Source organism: Dromiciops gliroides, chromosome 3 (assembly GCF_019393635.1).
Source record: "Dromiciops gliroides isolate mDroGli1 chromosome 3, mDroGli1.pri, whole genome shotgun sequence".
Classification (NCBI taxonomy): Eukaryota; Metazoa; Chordata; class Mammalia; order Microbiotheria; family Microbiotheriidae; genus Dromiciops; species Dromiciops gliroides.
Genome location: NC_057863.1, coordinates 446,827,686 through 446,848,409, shown reverse-complemented (window position 1 = coordinate 446,848,409; position 20,724 = coordinate 446,827,686). Strand labels below are relative to the sequence as shown.

The 20,724-nt window shown below is 37.3% G+C and overlaps 1 protein-coding gene across 2 annotated transcripts in view; it reads right to left on the bottom strand.

The window, feature by feature from the left end:
• Positions 1 to 20,724, bottom strand: part of STK39 (serine/threonine kinase 39) — a 323,317-nt gene that overhangs the window by 156,306 nt on the left and 146,287 nt on the right. For both annotated transcript variants that reach the window (XM_043998694.1, XM_043998695.1), the window contains exons 8-10: positions 19,155 to 19,288; positions 12,322 to 12,370; positions 12,153 to 12,218 (exon numbers count right to left, since the gene is read on the bottom strand). In XM_043998694.1, coding sequence (XP_043854629.1) covers positions 12,153 to 12,218; positions 12,322 to 12,370; positions 19,155 to 19,288 — 249 coding nt within the window. The remainder of the gene's footprint in view (positions 1 to 12,152; positions 12,219 to 12,321; positions 12,371 to 19,154; positions 19,289 to 20,724) is intronic.

Below are 20,724 nucleotides of genomic sequence, written 5' to 3'. Positions count from 1 at the left end.
AGATGAGCTCAAGCAATGCCTCAATGACTACCTGTCTGGGATGTTGTAAAGAGGATTCTTCTTCAAATATAGACTGGATCAGATGGCTTATGAGGTCAATCAATCAATTAATCAAAGCTCTGGAGAAACAAATACAAAACTGGAGACAGTCTCTGCTCTCAGGGAGCCAATATTCTACAAGGGGACGTCAACATGGTCACAGAAAAAATAAATCTAGGAAACACACATTTAAAAAATATATTGGAAAAAAAAAAAAATATATATATATATATTGGGATGGGCAAGGCTCACTAATAACTGGGGAAATCAGTTAACATTTTCTTGAAAAGATCCCTTCCAGATCTGAAATTCTGAGTCATGGCTCAGCATAACAATGCCACTGTGCAGTCACAAAGCACTTTACTTTCTTCCCCCAAAATACTCTCTTATTATATCCAAACAACAATAACAGTCTTGTAAGGAAAACAAAGCAGTTACCATCAATTTAGTTTTACGTATGAGGAAACCCAGACAAAGAGGCTGTGTGACTTGATCCCAAGGTCACCCAGCCACTAAGGGGCAGAACTAGGTCCAGAGTATAGGTGTGCTGACTCCTAGCCTGAGGTTATTTTCACTAGGCTACACTGCTTCTCGCTAAAATAGCTCAAGCAATTATTTTCCACTGATACTAAAGCTCATGAAAATATAATAAGATGATAATATGAAGGAGAAACAGAACATTTCCCTTAATATCCTTGCTTCCCTTACCCCAACACACACACACACACCTCTCAAACAAACTCCAAGACTGATATACTATTAGGCTCTTGGCATAAGGTTCTTGCTAATGACATGGCTGCTACAACCCACAGAGAATGAGTTTCAGAAAAACAGACAGCAAAAAGCAAAAGTCCCCAAGAGACCTGGAAGAGGGCCTGAGGAGGGTCACATGGGAAGCACATGGGACAGGAAACCTCTTCTCTTCCACAAGGAGAAGCTTAGGGAAGTTACTCTAACTGCATTTAACCTTGTTCTCTTGGCTCACCGTCAGCATCGTTCTCAGCACCTTTTAGTCTACGCAGGGCAGATCAAATCTCATTAACACTCACAGCATTCCAGAGATGGTAAGAACAGATATTATCCCCACTTTATAGTTTGGAAATTGAAGGACAGAAAAGTCAAGATACTTCTGAGTCATGAAGTCAAGAGGAAAACAAACACAGGCCCCCCCCAACACACACACACACACACAATTTGGACTAGTGTTCTACAACTCTTACAATTATTACAGTTACCATCATGTAGTATCCTTAGAGAACATTTTCTTTCAGCTCACTTGATTACCTAAGTTAACTTGTCTATATTATTTTCCCAAATTTAAAAGAGGAACCAATGGGCCTGGTGACACATATTAAAATGACAAATTATCTAACTATTCATGATCATATAGTTCTCAGCTTATAATCCGGCAAAGTCTCACTATAAAGACAAGCAGGCCTGACACCACAGGCCAGCAGTCAGCACATGAGGTTATATCAGCCACCACCCCCCAAAGACCTGAGACAGGTCTATCTGTGCTAACATCACATTTTGATGATGATACTGTGAATAATGTAGGGATAACCAGTTAATTTTATCCACTGGGCAGGAAGATAAGAGGAGACCTAAGCTATGACAAAAACTAATAGGCTACCAAAATCAACAGGAGAAACTTGTCATGGAAGCCCTCCATATTCACACAGGCTGAAGAGTGGAGTGCTTAACTGTGCTTTGAAGGTGAGCGGCCAAAGGTTAGAGAAAAAGAACCAGTTACTTTGACTCCAGCTCTTACAGAATCTGCGGCCCTTCTTTCTCTTCCTCTTCCTCTTCCTCTTCCCTTCAATGTTTTCTCCTTAACTCTCGTTCTCAGTCAATAAGCATGTATTTCAGTGCCTACTACATGTCAGGCTCTCTGCTAAGCACTGGGGATACAAGGAAACAGAAATGACCCCTGGGGACACCAAAAGAGGCAAAAGACAGTCCCTGCCCTCAAGAAGCTCACAATCTAATCCAGGAAACAAGAAGCCAACAAATATGGACAAAAAAGCTAAATACAGGAGAAACAAGAAATATAGAAAGCACTAGAATTAAGGTTTAGTAAAGGCTTCCTGTAGGGATTCTGGTTGGGGTTTAAAGGAAGCTAAGCCATCCAATATGCTTCCATTCTTTCCCTTGGCCAATCTCACCCACTCCCATGTGGTTTAAATGACTTGCCCATTGTCACACAGCTAGTGTCAAGTGTCTTTGGGCTGGATTTGAACTCAAGTACTACTGAATCCAAGGCCAGTGCTTTATCCACTTCACCACCTAGCTGACCCCAACCTTGTCAATTCTAAGAGCAATTAACTTAACATATCTTTCACACCCTTCACATCCTATCTTTTCCCACTGCCACCACTCAAGCATAACCACTTGGTTTTTTTTGTGTTGTTTTTTTAAACAAACTTAATTTTTTTTAACTAATTAACTTTAATTAATTAATTGTTCTGGAAAGCACAGGTTAAAAAGTAATATATTCCAATAGTTTCCTCCTCTTCCTCCTCCTCCTCCTCCTCCTCCTCCTCCTCCTCCTGGGCCTGGGCCTGGGCCTACACTTGTTGCACTGGGACTATTTGATCTTCATTGGCATGGGACCAAACAAACGTTGATCATGATGACAACATTGTTCCCCTCATTCACTCCATTCCAGGTACCCTCAGCTTCTTGGTCATCCTGGTGAAGTTGTCTTCCATGAGTCTGAAGACAGGAATACGAGTATAGTCCCTTGTAATCACACTTCTGGTCTATGACAACTTCCTAAATGGGTCCCGCATCTTCAGTGTTTCCCCATTCCAATCCATCCTTCACATGTGGCGACACTAATATTGGTTATGTACAAATCTGACCAAAACTCTTCTCCTCAAAACTTCTCAGTGGCCTCCTACTGTGTATCAAATAAATTCTAAATGCCTTCGTCTGGTGTTCAAGACCTCTACAACATGATATTGTCAAACTTTATCTTGCACTACTCTCCTTCATGTGTTCTAAACTCATAAACGTCTGCTGTCCATCACTGACAGTCCTTTCTTGCCTCCATAGCTTTGAGTATGTCATTCCTTTGCTTGGGAATCCCTTTTCTTTTCCTTAGTCTCTAACTCTCAAAACCCTAACTGATTATCCAAAAGCCAGCTTGAATAATTGCCCCCTCTCCTTTCCTTCATTCTTCCCAACCCCAGCAAGAATCTTTCCTTCTTTGGCTATCAAGTAGTTGTTGCACTCCCTCATGTACTTAGCTTAATCAATTCTACATTTGCCCTTCTAGGCTAACTACATGTTGCATATTTATTATAGTTATTTCATATATATGTGTAGGTGTGCTCTTCACCCAGATTTGAGCTCCATGAAAATAGGAGCCTTCCTTTTCTTTAATTGGGGGGCAGGGAGGTGGAATAGGGAGTGTGTGATGGTGACTAGGTGGCACAGTGAATAGAGCACTGGGACTAGCGTCAGGAAAACTAGCCTCAGGCACTTGCTAGCAGTGTAACTCTGGACAATCCTCTATGCCTTATTCTTCTCAAATGTAAAATGGAGATAACAAAAGCACCTATCTCTCAGAGCGGTTGTATCAAATGAAAAGATTTGTAGAGTGCTTCACAAACCACTAGGAATGACATACTCAATGCTATGGAAACAAGAAAGGATGTTCACCTAGCATGTGTGTGGGGGGGTATGGGGCAGAGGGTGGGTTATCCTTAATACTTAGAATGGTCTTTAAAGGCTAAGTAAAAATTTAGGCTACTAGGTGGTACAGCAGATAGAGTATGGGCCTAGAGTCAGGAAGATCAGAGTTCAAATTTGACCTCAGACACTTGCTAGCTCTATGATCCTGAGCAAGTCCCTTAACCTCTATTGGCATCAGTTCCCCATCTGTAAAGTGAGGACACGCTGGAAAAGGAAATGGCTAACCAACCCAGGATCTTGGCCAATAAAACCCCTGGAGTCACAGAGTCAGATATGACTGAATGACTCAACAACAATGAAAATTCAACAGACAAAGAGAGGGAGAAAGGTGATGAATTTTGAAGACAATTAAGCCAGAAGTTACCAAAATAAAAAGGGGAAATTCATAGATCAGTTTACACATTAAACAGAAGGGAGAGCAACAACTCAATTCAGTACACGTTTTATTCAGTGTCTATGCATTCAAGACACTGGGGGCACAAAGACAAAAATGTTGCTGCTCAGTAGGAACCTATCTTCTACTGGAAGGACATAAAATAAACACAAATAAATACAGTATGTGAAAAACTAAAGAGAGTAAGAAAAATAATAACAAGGGAAGAGGTATAGTGGAAAAGAACTAGAAACTAAGTGGTATCCAGCAATCGGGGAAGAGATGAACAAGATAGGAAACATGGATGTGATAGAATATTACTGTGCTATAAGAAATGATGAAGGGGTCAGTTTCCTAGAGAAATCTAGGAATACCTATATGAACTGAGGCAGAGTGAAGTGTGCAGATCCAGAACAATTCATAAATTGCAATCATACTATGAAGACAAACAGCTTTGAAAGACTTAAGGACTCTGATCTACACAATGATCTGAGGACCAATAATGCTAGCTGCCTCACAGGGAAATGATAAGACTCGGGGTATAGAATTATAAAACATATTTTTGGACATGGCCAGTATAAGTTGTTTGGGTTGGGTTTTTTTTGCTGGACTATGCATATTTGTTATGAGACTTTTTTCTTTTATTTTTTCCCCTAAAAAAGCAGAGGGGAAGAGAAAATAGATTTTTGTTTATTAAAAAAAATTAATGGGAAAAATGGGGGGGGTGATCAAAAAAGGTTTCACAAAAGAAGATGTACCTTAATTAAGGTTTCAAGGAAAACAAGGATTTTGAAAGGAGGAAGTGAGGATGAAATAAATTTCAGGCCCAAAGAAGGTCTGTACAAATGTACAGAATCTGGAGTTGAATTGTCAAGATCAGGAACCAGTATGAAATTATTATCAACATTTCATTTTCAGAGGCTGTTGGAAAGGAGGAGGGAGAAGGAGCATGATGTCAAAAAGATGAAGAAAAAAGAATATAAGAAAGCCAAGAACACCAAAAGACTAAGCTACTGACTTGATATATCACTAGGTTCAAGGTTAAGCACCTAAGACAACTGATGGCACACTACCAATTAAATCTTAAATTAATTTACTGAATCGAGTGATTAAAGTATTTTCCTAGTGGTAACTGAGTAGGACAAGCACAGCCACTTTCAATCTTAGCCTGCTTAATCTCACCCTTGCTCACAGGAATCCTAAGGGATTGTTTCAAGCACCAATACAAGATTTTTGGCAAACAATCATCTAAAGTTGAAGTTGTGTCCATTTCCAGTCAAAATGACAAAGAAAGAAAGTTTTAATTTACCTCGCTTTGGCATGAACTCAGGTACACAGAGCTCACTAAAGTTTTTCAAAAGGAAAAACATTCAAAAATAGCCTTCTTTAAGAAATGTGCATATTGCCATAAAGTTGTGCATACCCTTTGACCCAACAATACACACTATTAGGTCTTTTTCCCAAAGAGAAAAGGACCCACATGAACAAAAATATTTATAGCTGCTCTTTTTGTGGTGGCAGAGAATTGGAAACTGAGGGGATGCCCACCAATTGGGAAATGGCTGAACAAGTTGTGGTATATGAATGTAATGGAATACTATTGTGCTGTAAGAAACGATGAGCAGGTGGATTTCAGAGAAACCTGGAAGGACTTACATGAACTGATGATGAGTGAGAAGAGCAGAACCAGTAGAACATTGTACACAGCATCAACAACATTGTGTGTTGATCAACTGTGATAGACTTGACTCTTCTCAGCAATAATGGTCCAAGATAGTTCCAAAGGACTCATGATGGAAAATGCTCTCCAAATCCAGAAAAAAAGAACTATGGAATCTAGATGCAGATTGAACTATACTATTTCTACTTTTTTGAAGTTTTCCCCTTTTGCTCTGATTCTTCTTTCACAGCATGACTAATGGAGAAATATGTTTAATGTGATTGTACATATGTAACCTATATCAGATTGCTTGCTGTCTTGGGGAGGGGGGAGGAAGGGAGAAAAATTTGAAACTAGAAATCTCATAAAAACAAATCTTGAGGGGGCAGCTAGGTGGTGCAGTAGATAAAGCACTGGCCCTGGATTCAGGAGGACATGAGTTCAAATTCGGCCTCAAATCCTTGACTTACTAGCTGTGTGACCCTGGGCAAGTCACTTAACCCTCAATGCTCTGCAAAATAAAAATATAAAAATAAAAAACCCAAATGTTGAAAACTATCTCTATATGTAACTAGAAAATAATAAAATATTTTCATGATTAAAAAAAAAAAAGAGGGGCAGCTAGGTGGCACAGTGGATAAAGTACCAGCCTTGGATTCAGGAGGACCTGAGTTCAAATCCAACCTCAGACACTTGACACTTGCTAGCAGTGTGACCTTGGGCAAGTCACTTAACCCTCATTGCCCTGCGCCCCCCCCCAAAAGAAGAAATGTGCATATTACTGACAAGCCAGCTATGAGAAGCAGTCATACAACCATTCAAAATGTATCGCTTTGCATTTATAGGGAATTCCCCACCCTAAGATGTGCAAAACACATTACAGGTATATTTTTGCTTTTACTGTTATCATTTATCAATATTATAAATTAGAGATAGGGACATAATGGATAGAGGACAAGTCTCACAGGTGAGAAGAGCTGGGTTCAAGTTTCACCTCACACACAGACACAAACACACATTGTAAGGACTTCAGACATGAAGAAAGGAACAGTCATGTCCTAGAAAGACACTAGTGAAGATTTCACATTCTCTAGAGAAAAAAAAGAAAACTCCTATTGTCACAACACTGACCTCAGCAAATGATCTCCTTACATAAATATGCAAAAAACAAAATTTGCTTTTTTGGTTGCATTGCAAACTAATATTTTTTTTTTTAAGAATCAGATCATAAAACACTGGAACATACTGGGTTATTCAACTAAAAAAAGCTGAGCCTAAATAAGAGATGAAACAATTCAAAGAAATAGTAATGTCGCATGATTTCACTAAAAAAAGGCAGAAGAGAACCCAATAAAGAAATAATACCCCCAAAACACAGTTGAATACTATACAAGGTGATGCAGGATGGAAGAAACAAGTTAGAGGCAGAACGATGAATTTAAGAAAATTGTCTAACCTTGGGCAATTATTCAGTTTTCTCATAAAATAAGGGATTTAATCTAGAAGGCTTTGAAGACCCCCTTCCAGATCTAAATCAATTATCCTATGATATTATAAAATACTGTATAATAAGCTGAGACAGAGATGGCCAAAGAGAAGAAGATTAACAACATTTTTAAGAAAGGTCATTGTAAAAAAAAAATTACAAGGTGCATACTCTTTGTATTTAAGTTCTTCTTTACCACTCCTCTCTTTCTGGCATTGTGTGACTGTATAGGTACCTATCTCTCTATCTATATATATATACATGTATCATACATACATTTATATATCTATAGCATATTGAAGTGCCCCATTTTAGAAGACTGTCAAACCAGAGTGCATTCTCTTTAGAAAGTTCTTTGAAAAGCTGGAACAAGTCCTGAACAGAGAAGCCAGGACAGTAAGAGGACTGGAAAATCGTAGCATATGACAACTGATGGATGGTATCAAGGATGGGATTTTTACCTGGGTCAATAAAGGAATAAAGGGAGACATGACAGTTTTCTTTTTTTTTTGGGGGGGGGGGGTGGTGTTTGTATTTTTGGTGAGGCAATTTGGGTCAAGTGACTTGCCCAGGGTCACACAGCTAGTAAGCCTTAGCTGTCTGAAGCCAGATTTGAACCTAGGTCCTCCTGACTCCAGGGCCAGTGCTCTATCCACTGCTCCACCTAGCTGCCCCGACAGTTTTCTTAAAACATATGAAAGGCTGTCAGGAGCAAGAAGAATTCTTGCCCTCAGATAAGAAAAGTAACATCTCCTGATGATTTGTTTTTGAGGTTTCAGTTCTGTTTATTTTGGGGAGAGGAATACAGAGTATGAAGGGAAGGTTAAATACAATAGTCTAAAAAATTCTTGGTGTAGAAACTCCTTCCAACAATGAAAAACAGCAACTCATCTTTAAATATTAGTCTTAATAATGACGGCACTGAAAAACAAAGAAACTTGCTTATGATCAAATAGCTAATAAGCATTAGAGGATCCTAACTCCACCTCTTCCTGACTCAACAACTAGGTCTATCTGCTATACCAGGAGTTCTTACTCTTCTTTCTCGATCATGGATGGATCCCCATCTCTCCCTACAACCTTTATTGGTCTGGGGAAGCTTATGGACCCTTTCGCAGAATAATGTTTTTAAATGCATAAAATAAAATACCTAAGACTGAAAAGGAAACCAAATATACTGAAATACTGTTGTGTGTAGATATACTATACACATGTATATCTAAGTATGTCGGTAGGTATTTATGTGTGTATATATACACATGTATATAGGTGTGTATATACACATGTGTGGATATACATATACACATGCACAGACATACAGTTCACAAATACTAGATTAAGATCTCCTACCCTATGCCACAATGTATCCCCCTGACAATGAGAGCTGTTAAAAATGAAACGGGCAACACAGCAAGTGATAACAAATTCCTAATCATGGGATACCTTTAAGCAGAGGCTAAATGACTATTTGTTGAGTACATTATAAAAAAGGCAACAGACATTAGAGGGGCAGTAGCAGATGAAACAGTGGACCTGAGATGAGGAAGATCTTTATTGGAATCCTGCCTCAGACACTTACTAGCTGTGTGGCTGAGGCAAATCATTTAACCCATCTGAGCTGTAATTTCCTCAACTGTAAAATCAGGGCCTACCTCACAGGGTTTTTGTGACAATCGAATGAGATAAAATAGCCTAAGAATTATATATGATATGATGATTTTATAATTATAATTATTTTTATAAAGATTCTTACTCAAGTATGGGTTGGACTATATTATTTCCAAGGTCCCTTCCTATCATGAGGATATATGATTTTATGATCATTGTAGCTCTCATTTCAATGGCCATATTTCATTTTAAGAGATGAGAAAATAAGCACAAAACTTAAGTGACAGTCCTAAAATCTTGGAATCACAAAATGTGAGTGCTGAAGTGACCCTGAAGTTTATCCAGCCCAATTCATTTTACAGATAAGAAAACTGAGGCCCAGAAGGGTCAAGTGACTTGCCCAATAATACAATAAAACAGCAATTAAATGACAGAGGATGTGGTTGAAAAAACTACATCTAAACCTCATTTTACATCCTCCTAAAATGGGGAGTTAAGTTATATCCAAATGTTTTATTAATAAGCCTAACAAAATACCTTATTAGAATCATTTGTCATCTTACACACACACACACACACACACACACACACAGGTACATACACATTATGCTTGTCAATTGATTATAAGAAAAGCATTCAGCTAAATGTTTTTGCCACTCTAATTAAAAAAGCTATTAATCCGGGGGCAGCTAGATGGTGCAGTGGATAAAACACCGGCCCTGGATTCAAGAGTACCTGAGTTCAAATCCAGCCTCAGACACTTGACACTTACTAGCTGTGTGACCCTGGGCAAGTCACTTAACTTTCATTGCCCCACCCCCACCCCGAAAAAAGCTATTAATCCTATATGCTTTAATGAGGTACTAGAAACAAAATTATGTTAACAATACGTACTTCATTTTATGTTGATCAATAAATAACATTTCCTTGGAAAATATTAATATAGATGACTGAATTTACCAAAATCTATTATTACTTCTTCATTTTGAGGAGTGTGGAATTTTCCAATGCAACTTTTAATGTGAAGCGGGGACAAATATATGTTCATTAAAAAAACTACAACGATGACTCAGCAAACACTTTGGTAAAGAAATGCAACCCCCATAATTCTAAATTACCAAGGGGAAATTGCTTCAGGAAACAATATTAATCAGTGAATCTAACACAAAAGATAAAAGTGTTTTGGGGTATTCAATTTTATTCATCAATTCAACCAACAAACATATCATGCCATCTATTCAATATTTTCTTAAAAATTATTATGTCCACAAAAAGTAGATTTTGCTAACAAATATGGTTTGGTTCTAGCTCACTTCAAAATTATAATGAATTCCTTTACTTTCTTCCCATGCCACCTAAGCTAAGAAAGACTGTGGCAGACATTATTTCTCCTCAGAGAGGAAAATAAATGAAAAGTACATAGAATGTAAAGATAAAAGACATTCCATTTCCTTGAGATCATTATCTAAAATTTTGTCTTGGGAATGCAGGCCACTGCTTGAGGCACTTCATACAGGTATCTAACTCTAAATTTGAACAAAATAGTTCAGTGATTTTTGAAATAAATTTATTTTTGTGAGAATGGAAAGAAGTCCTTTTACTTTCTTCTTAGAATCCTCGGACACAATGCTCTCTTAACCAAAAGGGCTATTTACTATACAATCAAAATACCCACAAGACAGAGACTTGAAAACAACCAATCACTCCCCAGGTCAAATAACATTCATACCAAATCATGTTATTATTATTTTATTCTTAGAATATTTCTATGAATTCCATGAATGAGGATAAGGAAAACACTTTAAAAAGTAAATGGATTGGGGCAGCTAGGTGGTACAGTGCATAGAGAACTGGCCCTGGATTCAGGAGGACCTGAGTTCAAATCCAGTCTCAGACACCTGACATTTACTAGCTGTGTGACCCTGGGCAAGTCACTTAACCCCAATTGCCTCACCCCCCCCCCAAAAAAAAAGGTACATGGATTGATACAATTTATACTTGCTGACAAGTTTACTTTACAGATAATCTATATCTATTTGGGTGTGTAAAGATTTCTAGTTATCTGCTTCTCACCCTATAAATTCCTCTGAAATGAAGCTTTCCCTGCCCAAGTCCAAATGCAAGATTTCATCAGTGTGAAGAACTCAGGACAGAAATTCAGCAACAATACTATAACTTAAAGTCCTACCAGATTAGTTCTTCAAGTCCCTTTTATAAAAGCTTTAAAACTTGAATTTGAAGTCATCAGTTAAATTCAGTCATGTTAAAATGCATTAAAAGAGGTTAATGTTCAAATGATGGCTATTCCTACAGACAATAGCTGGAAACTGTCTTACTGAAATAACTTAATTCTAGCCCGTCTTTAAAAGACCATTTTCTACCATACTACTAAAATAGAAAAGAAAATAACCCAAAATCATACTTTCCTGAATCTCATAAAAAGCAAAATATGTAGAAAATTAGCACTTTTTAAAAATAACTCCTCTAATTTTAAAATAAATGATCTCTCTATGACTGTGTGTCAAACACAGAATAAAACCTTCAAATATACCAGCACAAAATCTGTAATAGACAAACCTGGCCAAGTCACTTTTAAAACTATGGTTCCAGGTAAAAATTATTTTAATTCCTCTTATCAGCCCATAACAATAAAAAGATGGTCTAACAGCAAAGAGGCTCCAGATCTTTGATAAGCAAATACCCAAAGCCTGGAACTCATTCAAATCAACCAACCAGGTTGATTTTTGTCATCTAAGACTATATTAGAAAACTTGCATGACTTCACCCTTTAATGCCCTATCAACAATGCTAATGGTGCTCAGGGATATCTGAAATCCTAATGCCTCATTTTATCCATCAGTTTCTGTCTCCTTTCCCACAATCTTCTTTTTGCCTTTTACAAAAACAGGTGGGTTTTAGTTGTTCCAATGTGAAAACACAACCAAGCAGCAAAATGACCAGGGTTGTCAGCAAAAAAAAGAAGGGTTTTTAGTAAATTATCAACTACAAAAATCAGTCTTGGGGCAGCTAGATGGCACAATGGATAAAGCACGAACTCTGGATTCAGGAGGACCTGAGTTCAAATCCAGCCTCAGACACTTGACACTTACTAGCTGTGTGACCCTGAACAAGTTATTTAACCCTCATTGCCCTGTGCCAAAAAAAAAAAAAAAGTCACCCTTTACATGTTCCACCTTTGCATGAGACAGTGGCTTCACTTCCCTAGGAAATCCACTTCTTTCAAGGGAACAAACTCCGATAGGGATGTGCCATCTGAAGGACCTTACCTTTTTGGCTCTCTGTGCTATATCTGGTGTCCTCGTGAGCAGCTTTTCAATCAGATATTCTCTATTCTGTAAAACAAACATTCCGCCAGTTAAAATCAACTAAGCAGCACAGAAATTCAACATCATCTCAAAAGAGCAGGTTGACTTGTGAGGTTATGAAGCAGTTTACCTTGGCTTTCTGGAAGAATTTGCATTTTAAAAGTTCTGCTGCTGTGGGCCTGAAAGATCAATAATAAATCAGAGTTGAAACAATGACCACTCAAAATATACAGTGCCTGAATGAAATAACTCAAAATCTGGAGTATTCTGTAAAAGACAACTTTAGGAACAGCCAAACTGGCTGCTAAATTATAAAATGGACCCACATAAAAGAGCAGCAATGGTGCAGTTCTGTCCAAATGATGCTATTTTAAACCTTACAAGTTCATTATGTGGAGCAAAGTCAATTGACTCTCTTTGATCCTCACTGCTCATGGCAAATCCCAAGGCAGTAGAGTGACAATGCTGCCAGAAATCCTTTTCTCTATCAATAATGCAAGAACACAATCTGTATGTTGCATGACCCTGCTCTCCTCCAGCTTGTGGTAAAGTCCCTTGGGCCTAAGAAGATCTGTCAAACTCGGAAGCACTCCTAAGATGTTCCCAATGGCCATCTGGAAGCCTATGAAACAGTCATGCACTATCTGCACAAGAGTTATCTTGTGTTTGTCTTGTCTCCCAGCTGACCTATAAGCTCTATGAGGGCAAAGTCTGTGCCTTATTGAAGCGGTGTATCTTCCCCACTGTTTTCCACAACGAAAATAGGATTAAATGTTTACTGAATTGGGGGTAGGGAGTTGAAAAACTGATTTAGGAAGGCCAAAAAATATATCTGCCCCAAATATATAGAATGGCTATATTGGCTCTATGTTCTCAGGGAGTTTTTATTTAAGAGTATTATTATTATTTCCCAAGGTGACCATTTCTTGGTTTTTTTTCTTTCCTCAATAAATACAGTCAAGAAAGGAACAGCAAGAGTAAAATGAGCAGAACCAACAGAACCTTGTACACGGTATCAACAACATTTTGTGATGATCAACTGTGATGGACTTGGCTCTTCTCAGCAATGCAGTGATCCAAGATGATGCCAAAAGACTTATGATGGAAAATGCTCTCACATTCAGAAAAAGAACTGTTGAGTCTGAATGCAGACTGAAGCATTTTTTGTTGTTGCTTTTTTGTTATTGTTCTCGTTTATTTTTTCTTGGTTTTTTTTCCCTTTTGTTCTGATTAATATGGAAATATTTTTAACATGATTGTACTGTATAACCTATATCAAATTGCTAAATGGCTTCAGGAGGGGGGAGGGAAGGGAAGGTGAGAGAAAAATTTGGAACTCAAAAAATATCTTTACATATAATTGAGAAAAAATTAAATAAATAAATAATTTTTTTAAATGATGAAAACAGAAAAAGAAAGGAACAGAGAGAGGAAACAACAACAGATGACAACAGTAAGATCCTTTACCATGTCAATGACAGTCAGTTAAGGGGTCACAATTTAGAGAATGCTTATCCAGTCCTCAATCCTCAGATTTCCAGTGGAGCAGCAGTTATAGCTAATGACACCCGTCCGACAAAACTACCACGAATTGCTCTCCACGACAGACGCATGGTATAGGAAATAGAGGGGTCTGGAGTCAGGAAGACCTGGATTTCAAGTTGTGTCTTGATAAGCAGGTCACTTTGCCTCTCACTGCTCCCGGGAATACTAAAAGTTAGAGTTGCCTGTCTGCATAAGAAGTGGGAGCTTCCATATGAACTCATGGGTCTGGACTACCACACCGCATTCTCCTCCCAAAAAATTATTTGCTAAAAATATTTCATTTACTAGGAGGTGAACAACAAGTAGTTGAAAGGGGAAAGGGCTGTTGAGGCAAGGACCCACCAAACTCTTCTATTTTAAATACATGAATATATATACATGTCTACACAGAAATAAGTAACTTAAATGGATTATCATCATCATCATCATTATTACATGATTTAATTTAGGAAGGTTTTAATAGGGGTTTCTGTTGTTGTTTTAACTTACAAAGCAATTCAAAGCATTAGGGAAGTGGAGAAATACTAAGTTGAGAAGAGAGGTGAATATAAGTTTTTGGATATCTTTTTTTTTCTTTCTTTTTTTTTTTGGTGGGGCAATTGGGGTTAAGTGACTTGCCCAGGGTCACACAACTAGTAAGTGTTAAAGTGTCTGAGGCCGGATTTGAACTCAGGTCTTCCTGAATCCAGGGCCGGTGCTTTATCCACTGCGCCACCTAGCTGCCCTTTGGATAACTTTATATGAAAGGAGTTAAGAAAAGACAAAGGTAAGGGGCAAGCTATCCATAAAATGTGTTATATGAAAGCTGAAGATATATTTTAAATAATAATAATAATTCATATGGCATTTTTATGTTTTACAAATATTCCATGCTCACAACAACCGTGGAAAGTAGGTACTATTATTATCCCATTTTACAATGAGGAAAATGAGGCAGGCAATGGTTAAATGACTTGCCAAGGGGTCAGAGAGCTAATAAGTGTCTAAAGTAGGGGTTTGATTCAGATCTTCCTGATTACAAGTCCAGTGCTCTATTCACTGAGTCACCTAGCTGCTCCTTCCTATTGTTTCACAATCTAAAACAAAACTGAGGGGCCTCCAAAAGACAGGAAAATGACCATCCTATTTTAAAATCACAAAGGGATTTAAAAATAATATGATGCTGAAACATTTGATAGGTCTCAATTTGGACAAGCTATCACTGCTTCTAGTGCTTCATCCTCAAGGGTACAGTTTCAAGATTGCATTAATGACATCATAAAAACTGCAAAGATTCACTAAATACAAAACTGGGAAGTGAGGCAAATGAAGTGAGGAAGGAGGACAGTGGATGCACAAATAAGATACTCAAGTGGGAAAATGAAGTTCTTCTTGCTCTCCTACTTAAGCTCTCCTAGACAAAGTACTTTCTCTTCAGAATACCAGACTAACAGGGTTTATCTTGGGGTATGGAGTTTGGGCAATAATATTTTCTATCACAACATAATTTCTGTGACGACAAGGAAAGCAGGTCCAAAAGCAAAGCATGAAGGGACACAGGGTAGAGAGAAAGGCTTATTTATCCATATGCCTTCCCATCAAAATGCCCCCTCCCCCCAATAAAAAACCACTATGGCCCAAGAAAAGGGTCAACAGATTACTGTAATCATTTTTTTAAATAACAAATTTAATCAACAGGTGCTGCTTTACCAAATTGCATAGGGCAATGAAACAGCATATGACAAAGCCCACTTTCTCCCTAAAACTAGGCGAACAGATTATGGGTTTGAAAAAGAAGTCGGGGGCGGCTAGGTGGTGCAGTGGATAAAGCACTGGCCCTGGATTCAGGAGGACCTGAGTTCAAATCCAGCCTCAGACACTTGACACTTACTAGCTGTGTGACCCTGGGCAAGTCACTTAACCCCCATTGCCCTGCAAAAAAAGAAAAAGAAAAAGAAGTCAACAATTTCCCTCAATTGTAATATGTCTAATATGAGGATAAAGAAAAAAACAGATGTAGAACTTGTGGGCTATAGGATCATGGATTTTAGAGCTGGAAAGGTACATGAAAGGCCATCTAGTCCACTTTCCTTACTTTACAGATAAGGAAACTGAGGCCCAGAGAGATTAAGTGACTTGCCCAAAGCAGAGGCAAATTTGATTCCAAGTCCTCTGTCAACAAGTCCGGCACCCTGCCCATTGTAACACACTGCCTTGCAGAGTAGGTAAAAGAAAAAAGGAAGGAAAAGAGGATAGAAGAAAGGATGAGAAGGATATCCACATATTAACTTTTAAAATGAAGGGAAAAGTAAAGGAAACATCGGTGTTTCAGTACTTATATTTCCACGTAAGTACAGTGCACAATGAGAAGACTGTGTGACTCAATCCTTTTGGCTGACAGAGACAAGAGAAGAGAGAACACTGCAATTACATTCCCTCCCTTCATGGTTACCAGCAATTTTCCACTGCAATGTAACACAATATAAATATAGGAGCTCCCTGCACCTACAGGAAAGGTCCATGTTCTGAGTGATGATTCATTTTAAAGCTTGAAAGCCACCCAGCAGTCTACAGGTTTTCAGTTTTTACCAGGATTAACAGCTCCTCTCCCTTAAATGAAACACTCCTGGGCAAACAATGGACCAGAGGGCTGCCATGGGGTGACATTTTTTTTTACATTTTAAAATCCAATAAAAACCTTTCTTAGCTTGTGAGACATACAAAAGCAAAAGCAGCAAGCCAGATGTCCACCCCAAAGGATCCTCTGCATTCATGTTCATAAATCATCCAGAGACCCTTAAAGGACTGAAAGTATAGACAAGGACAAAGGTTTTTAATGTGGAGTCTGAAAAGCTTGCTTATAAAATTTATATTTGAATAACTGTGATTCAATATAATTAGTTTCCTTTATAATACTATGTATTCTATTTTAGGCATTTTAAAAAACATTATTCTGGGAAGGGGATAGTCTTAGGCTTCACCAGACCATGACCACAGGGCTCCATGATACAAAAGCAAAGAACCTCGGATCTAGTGCTTGAAAAGTTCTAGTATAAAAATGTTTATTCTTTGTACTTTGCTTAAGTCACTTTTTCCCTCCACAGAAATGCTTAAGACTTATGTGTTTCTCATATTTCACTTATGCAAATTCCACTTCCCTATTTTTAAAAGTAACTTTGAGTTCTCTTCAGTCTTCCTTAAAAGGGATAGAAATCATAAGACATTGGACACTGATTCTTTTTTTAAAGGAATGGCTGGATATTTTGTCAACTCTGCCACCTATATTTGGGAAATACATAAGACACACAGCAAGTGCTTAATAAATGTTTATTAATTATTTTATGAATGTGGTTTTGTACACTTTTTCATACATATCAGTAGATTTCATAACTAGTTCGAAGAGAGTGCTAAAAAATAATGACCCACTGTTGATGGAAGGGATGGAGGATATGGGGATGTAGCAATTTAAGTTCTGTTTCTGCCTGTGAGTCATTTCTACTAGCATTTTCATTAATGACTGTAATAAATTAAATGAATGGAATAGCACTTACTTTAAAAAATGAGAATAAAAAGAAGAGATGAGAGAGGGCTCTGTGAGAATTTAAAATCACTTTCACCAACTGTAAGCTTGGTGACAAATAAATGGAATGAAGTTCCATTAAAGAAAAAGGACACTGAAATATAATAATAAGAGGCCAGAAATGAGGCCCAAATGAGAAAAATGATAAGATGCATTGCTATAAACACATTACCAAAGTAACAATTCAATTCTAAAGAATACTTTCATAAGCTTATTAAAGTATTATCTCTCAGGGTGGGCTTTGGGTTTAGAAGGGAGAAATGAAATTCAAAGAACTGGGGAATAGGACCTACAAAGCATGGTTAAAAGACCTGGAATTGTCAAGTCTAAAAAAGGATGATTTAATAGTCAAGAGCGTAAAAATATTTTCTATAGAGGAAAAGTCTTGATTTGTGGCATGTGGGATTTTGGTAAGAGAAGAGGGAAAACTCCCTAAAGACATGGTTGTAAAACACGGAAAAGTGCTAGAAGAAAAATATGCTTTGCCATAGATTTTAAACTATACATACTGAATTGTCAAGGATGATTTAAGTGTTTTGTAATGGAAAAGTGTTGGACTGACCATCTGAAGATCAGGGCTGAAATCCCACCTCCAACATTTACTATCTAGATGACCTTAGGTGAATTGCTTAACCTCCTGGGGCCTCACCTTCTTCCAAATTTTAAAATGAAGGTATCAGAAGACAAGACCTTTAACATTTTTCCCAGCTCTAAATGTTATGGTCCTACATATTTTGCTATATGGGATAGAGACAGAATAGATCAGAGAATTTCTTTTTTTTTTTCCAGAGAATTTCTTAAGAGCCTGTCTACTTCCATAAGTTTACTATATGATTTTAAATCATATAAATGATTTTACATTTACATACACTAATCAAGGTCAACAATGGATTTATTATTAGAAATCAATGAGAAAGGCCTATATATAGTGCATATTTCAGTAGTTCAGATAATCAATAGTCCTAATGAAGTAATAATGATTACTGGAATATATCATAGCTACCTAGGGTATTTCAAAGTCACAGACAAAAGTTAAGGAAGAAAAACCTGACTATGAGAGCACATATTCACAGCAATAACCCAAGAATAAATGGGAAGCATTACAGCTAATTGGATGCCATTTGTTTCTTCTGTTCATATGATTGATCTTTTTAATGTAAAAATCTCCTTAATCTTCTTTACTGATAATCTTGTAAGTGGTACAAACAGTTTGTTCTGTATGGAAAAAGCAACTCATGCAAAATTCAATAGCCATGCCTGGTTTAGACTAGAGTTGGCAAGATATTCAAATAATAGGAGGTCAGCTCGACCTACCCTGTTCAAGATGTCAAAGGAGCTTTTATATGCAGCACAGAAAATTTCCTTTGATTTCTTTTTTCATTTCATGAAAAGAGTCTCCTAACACCTACAATAAATACTGGTAACAGAACCAAGACCCCATGCTGTAAGATTTTGTTGTTTTTACCTACTGAATTCATCTGCAAGAGTGACAAGTACTCTCCAAACCTGTCTTTCTTCTCCCTACACAATTACCCCTTGGGAGGAGAGACATCTGGGACCCAAGGAGTCAATTTCATTTCCTTAGGCTAGGTGGTAATTCCCACCTTTCACAACCCCTCCCCATAAATAATAACAATAATTTAAATCACTGTGTGTGTGAATGTGTCTGTCTGTGAGCACACATAAGCACCTTTATGGGAAAGTGTGTGGATGAGTGTATATATGTATCTTTCTTTGTGCCTAATTTCTTTCCTAATCAATAAATAGTAATTGGAGTAAATGACCTCTTCAGATCTGTTTCAGCTCTAACATAACAGTTTAGGTCAGGTAATTAATTTGTCTTTGTAGAAATGACATACCTTTTAGAAGGATCTTTCTGAAGACATAATGAAAGTAATTTTCTAAAGGACTTGCCATATTTTTTCATCATTTCTTTGTCTTCTACTCCTGTTTCTAAAGTGGGAGGATCATTTTGCAATGTCAACATTAACACCTGTATCAGAAACAAACAAAAGAAAAGGTTTGGTACTTTCCTTCCTAAAAGGAAGGTAAAATTTCAACAAAGAAAAATCTTTTGGATTTTACACATGTACCAAAAAAGAAAATTCTGATGGGAAAACTTTCTTCAAAATTATATTATTTTCATATATTTTTTTTCTTTTATACAAACATGCATATATGCTTTATAACCTTTTTTAACATTACTACCACATATCATGAAATCTATTACATATGTTGAGAATGAGGCACAGAGAAACATGTTTATTTTATTAATAAGCTGGTCAATATATTCGGAAAATGCAACACTATATATCCATTATAAAAATTAATTTCAAAGGAGAAAGATAGTTAAATAATAACGGCACAAAATGTCAGGATATAGTAACAGCACCACAAAAGCCAGGCTGTCACTTCTGATTCTGTGTCATTCTAGATTGGAGTGGCCTACAGACGTTGAAAGGAGAAAGATTTGGGCAACATTGCCCCCTCACATAACTCTCCAATTAGATAATTTTTTTTTAAGGACATGGTGAAAGTCATGCCAGTAAAGAACTGTTTAGTTTTCAGAGAACCAAGCCTTCAAAGAAACCAAATCACTGAAACTGAAAGGAGGAAACTGTCTTAATGAAACTATAACAATCATTTCAAGGCATGGGACCACTGGACCTGTAACAAGAAATCAGAAGTGAAAAAACGAGTTAGAGGGAATACAAATCCAAATAGCATCAGAGTAAATTCAACAAAGAAGAGACATGAAACACACTATTTACCACAAATAAGATGAAATAACCCAGAATTTTATAACACATTACTAAAATTAAATATTAATGCAGCAAATCCTAGGGAGTAGAATGATTTTCCTCTTTTGGAAAGGAAAGAACATGCAGAGAATGGTAGGATCACTTGTCCAAACTGAGGTTAAAAGACAGTGAAAGAGAGAGATCCAGGATAAGAACAGCATGTTACTAAAGAAACAAGAGAAATACAACCAAAAAGGTACAAGTCCTTTCTTCCAACGGCTACTTGTGATGCATCTGTCAGCAAATTCAAAGGGGAAAGGGGGAAAATGGCTTCCTGGAGCCCCAAATCACTTGTTTTTGAAAAGTAGATTTTGCAAATAAATTACTTCAGGCCACAAAATGTTCCTATGCCATGAATACACAAATCAGTATTAGTTTATGTCAATGATATCATGTGTGCCTAGATTCTTCTGCAATTCTTTCAGATCAGTGAATAAAAATTTGATAAAGTGAGCAATTTATTGTTCACTGGGGATAACAAAAAAAAAAAAAAAAGGAGAAATCACAAGAATTGTAAAACAAGAAGAAAGGCTCCTAAGGTTTCAGACTAGCATTAGTCAGTATGACTTTGGTATATGACAAAACAAAATTAGGAGGGGAGAAAGAAATTGGGGGGGGGGGGGGGAGG